Raw genomic sequence first — 4,835 nt, 5'->3', positions numbered from 1 at the left:
CATCCTCGGGGCGCTCATCCAATCACAGAAGCAGTTTGAGGATGTGTATCCAAGAGAAGGAATGTGCGCCTGGATGCTGTTGCGATGGTAACGCTACAAGCCGTGTACATGCATCAAAAAAGTAGCTGTCTTTCAAACAAACAGCAGTACAATGTGAAAGTGGAGGCTAGCAAAATACCATCTTGGACTAGACTGTATAGAGGACTATAAATAACTAGACAGCAGGACGTGGATGTATTTGGATGAGTCAATGTCTTTGCAATATCTGCGAAGATGTGTTATCAGATGCAGATTTGCATAGACAGACTATGTGATACAAATGGCAACAACTTAGCATATTCATCCAAAAATACCCAATAATTCATGTTTTTTTTTTGTCATAGGAAATGGGATAAGACTAAACCTAACATGTACATTGAATTCCTGAGGTGGAGCATTTCATTATTTGGGCTTTTGAAATAATGTCCTCTGCTTATATAAAATACCCTAAATAAATAGGCCTATTATTTCCTATGTGAATCACCAAAACAAAGGAATCAGAAACTTGGCATTTACTTAAACTTTTATTTATTTTTTAACATTAGATTTTACACAATTTTGCATTTACCAAAACTACTGTATAGAACATAAATGAGCACAAATAAAACATTTAAAATTGCCACATGAACAGATTCAAAATTAGTAAGGGTTTGTCCCCTCTGTTCTAGAGTACGGCACAACAGATGGAACCATATGTGAACCAGCACAGCAGTTTAAACATAACCCTGCAGTAACTGTAGCACCACCATTTAGAATGGCACCTGTCAGTTTTCTCATCATCAAGCTTTTCTCAGTGAAATATTTGACTGCACTCTTTACAATCTACCATTTTGACCTCAAAATGAAAATGTACTGTAGTGAGAATTAAAACAGCATATTTCACAAATTGCAATAGACTAATTACAATCCTTATATTTCATGAGTCCTAACACAGAACAACTTAAGAACAATACATCAAAAGGCAAGGCAAAGATCACTAATAAGCTAGTCTGCTCAGATCAGTTTACCAACTGTTCACAAAGTGCTAAGGAATCATGTTACTATTGGGTCAGTAAAAGTGAACACATTCTGACTGTCCAAATCTTTTGATTGAGTGGTCTAAAATCTCGACTGATTTTCAGGTGCAGATTTATCTAGCTATAATAACATTCAAAACATTTAGCAAAAATCAAGTTGAAATAAACACACATTTTCATAGAAACATTTTTTCTTGTGAAAGACGCCTTCGGTCAACAATTGACATAATTTAGGAGAATCATTGCCACATTAGCCATACCCACGACTATATGTTTAACAAAAGTGCTTTTTTGAGTTTTCCCTTGTCTGTATGAGTCCAGGGACGCTTTTTATCTGGTGGAATAGAAAGATTAGAACATGTATTAATGGGTATGTAAATGCCATGGGTAGGCTGTCAAATGCAAAATGAATATAGTACTGTGATACCAAGGCAACATGATAATGAAAATATTGTTTTTGCCATAAAATAGGAAATGTTCAGATTCCGGCAATACAATCTAGTGTGTTGCAGTGCTCTAGAAAAGCATAACAATTACATCATTTCCAAAAATACAGAGCTTCCGTAATTGCAACTTTAGGAGTCAAATTAATATAGTTATGAAATTATACTGTACTACAATGAAAAGTACATTTACTTAAATGTTTATTTTTTGGTAGACTGTGACCTATACAATAAACTGTTTTTTACATAATAAAAGCAATTCTACAACCTTGCTCGTACTGCAGTGTGTTGTCCTGTATAAGTGACAAGGCAGTGACAAAGATGAGATGTGGAAGCTTGCCATTGGTAGCTCCAACATTCCATCCCTGATCACAGATGGTTTTTCATAGGCTAACGTGACAGGACAGGTCCTTTTGAGGAACCACCAGCAGAGCAAAGCTCAGCTTAATAAATTACATTCATTTTAAAATAGAATACAACATTGTTCAATAACTAATGTTAAACAAATAAAACTAAGTATATTCCATTTATTTCCATCAAACATTACATAAAAATTAACTTTTCTGAAAATGTTAAATAAAAAAAAGTGTTGGAAAAGGACAAAGATCGTAAGGACATGCGTAAAGGAGTCTCATTGTTGATTGTCTGAATTGATCAAACATCATGGAAAAAATGTCCTTGATACTGTTAAGATTTATTTTTTATTTGTTTTACATCTACAGATTTCACTCACACACAAAATGAAAAGGGGAGAATGAAAGACTGGGTAACATTTAGAGTTTGCACCTGTGTGAAATTTTTAACTGTTATTTCAAGATCAAATAAAAACATACAAGTTTGAGCAAAAATGTAAAATAATGGTACGTGTAGATACATTGTAAATAGTTCAATATTTTTAACTTTGTTTTTGTCTTTTATATCCTTCTGTAAATAACTGGCTTCATTAGTCTTCTATACCCTACTGTAAGTAACAGGTATAGACTTTGGACTGGTGGATAAATCTGTCTTGTGTTTGTAAGTGCTAGTTTTATAGACCAGTTTGTAAATACAATGAAGCTTTGACAATAACATATGTAGATTTATGAGTTTCCTTACATTTGTAATGTGACCACGTCCTACCACTAAAACATATATTGTGATACATTCTACTTGAAAGATGTTAGACTATGATATCAATGCAGTAAACGTGAGGATATGATAAAGACAGCTGTATAAAGAGAAGAATGAATTAGCAACATAGAATTACCATACATATCCGTTTTTCTAATCTCATCTCCAATCACTTTTTTTTAGTTGCAAAACACTTTCAACTCATTAAGAATGAAGCTAAACCATGTTACATAATGAACCCTCACTGAACATCATGCCAAAGCAGTCATGTTCAGATCTGTCAGATATTGACATCTCAAAACAAACAAAAAAGTCAATGATCAATGAAACGTTAAAGCAGTAAAAACTAACCCACTGTACAAAGAGTATCAATGCACTGAATTCACATCACACAAAACAGGTGTTCATTTTCTTCCAGAAGTGATTATTGTGAGACTGTGGAGTGTTTTGAGAAATTGTGAGGGTTTTCTATTTAATGTGGAATATTTTTTCACATAGAGCCTTTTCAAGATGCATGTTATATACATTACTTTAGGCACTTCTACAGTTAAAATAAGACAGGATTAACAAGTGACCTCCCATCATGTGTAAGTCAGCCTTTTTTAACAAAGATCACATGTACTATACCTTTCTTTTGAAGTTGTATCATTCTGGTCCCCTTTTAATGTCTGTGGCCTTGGGAGTATAACCACCTAACCCTTTAAATGTCTGTAATAGCTCACCAAACTCTTACAATGTTCCTCTAAGGTGGCTTATTTTCAGCCCACCAATCACTCTGCTAGGTCATTGGCACATCTGGTATATGGTGTTTCTTGGATGAATGCTAAAACACTCAAGGCCCAATAGACATAACGCAAACAGTGCAGCGCAAACAGACACTTGGAACCAGTGATCGCTAGATTCATTATCAATTCTGGAATTAGTGACTGATTAAATCACTGCCATTTGGCCACCATAAGGAAGAAGAATTCAATGTTCTGCTATTATCATGTCTTATTCCTTCATCATAAAGGGACCAAGGCACACCGGGAGGGGGAGCAGTGATCCTATACTCAGAGAACAACCATCAGATAAACAACAACAGACTATGCATCCTCCGTCACATTCATCCTTTACAAGAACAAGAAGAGCATTCCTTCCAGCCTGATGCACAGGCCAAGTGGAAATTTGTATATGGGGTAAAAACAAGAGAGCTTTTCAATGATCTGTGTTTTAAATAAAATTAATCAAACACTTAGATGCACAATCATTTCTGAAAAAAATAATAATAATGATTTGGGTGAGTGTTGTGTAGTTTTAGCAAAACATTAAAAAGGTCATAAATGTAATTGTTGAATACCTTTACAATTACATTTTCAGAATCCCCAATCATGTGTGTATACATATAATAAAATCAGTCATTTACATATCAGTAATGGTAGTAGTCCTAGCAACACTGGTATGTCATCTGTATATATATATATATATTTTACCATAGCTCAATGTTATACATTGCCTCTAATCTTCTTCTCAGCATGCAGGTTGCTGTAGTTCTCTTGTGGAGCAAATGTAGTATTTACAGACGGACTGTTTGGGACCTCTAAGGGCAGCGTCTTGACACTCTGTTCCTTTCCTGTTAGTTACTTGAGGATGATCTGTTTTAGGAGCAGAGATTGAGACATCATGTTACTCAATTGGTGGCATTCAAAATCAACATGACCGATTGCCCTTAGGTCCAAGTAACAGTGCCAGTGAGTTTTTGGAAGACAAAAACAGTACTGATGCAGTTCTGTACAAGATTCATGGCAGGAAATGATGAAAGAAAAATAGTTCTTATCTGCAGAAGTAGAACAGTAGCAAAACTGTGACCAGTATAATCAAACAATGCTGACGAAACAAAGAAAACCATGGGTAAAATATACATTTAAATCCTGCATGTAAAACAAACATAATTCTGTTGAGTTGAGACATCTTCAGATAAGATTCAGAGCTGAGGCAGTAGTTTACATACCCAGGTTATTGTAATAACATTGAAAATAAAAATAACAAAAATCGACAACAAAAAAGCAAAGTAAAATGTTGCAAATCTCAAACTAACTGAAATCAGAGAAAGTAAAAAAAATAATGTATAGCCTAGCTAGAGATTTTTTTTGTATATTTCTTTTATTTAACTAGGCAAGTCGGTTAAGAACAATAACTCTTATTTACAATGACGGCCTACCCCGGCCAACTCTGGCCGAATTGTGCG

At 34.6% G+C, this 4,835-nt stretch overlaps 1 protein-coding gene across 11 annotated transcripts in view; it reads right to left on the bottom strand.

The window, feature by feature from the left end:
• Positions 1–550: 550 nt before the first annotated feature.
• Positions 551–4,835, bottom strand: part of LOC106582447 (muscleblind-like protein 2a) — a 48,200-nt gene continuing 43,915 nt past the window's right edge. For 8 of the 11 annotated variants that reach the window (XR_006761233.1, XM_014165562.2, XM_014165567.2 and 5 more), the window contains one exon: positions 551–4,242. Coding sequence is in view for 8 of the 11 variants with exons in the window: in XM_014165565.2 (XP_014021040.1) it covers positions 4,118–4,242 (125 nt within the window). In the remaining 3 variants the exon portion in view is untranslated. The remainder of the gene's footprint in view (positions 4,243–4,835) is intronic. The other 3 variants (XR_006761234.1, XR_006761231.1, XM_014165566.2) reach the window with 1 other exon arrangement.

Source organism: Salmo salar, chromosome ssa21 (genome assembly GCF_905237065.1).
Source record: "Salmo salar chromosome ssa21, Ssal_v3.1, whole genome shotgun sequence".
In the NCBI taxonomy this organism is placed as follows: domain Eukaryota; kingdom Metazoa; phylum Chordata; class Actinopteri; order Salmoniformes; family Salmonidae; genus Salmo; species Salmo salar.
This window is presented reverse-complemented; position numbering and strand designations above follow the sequence as displayed.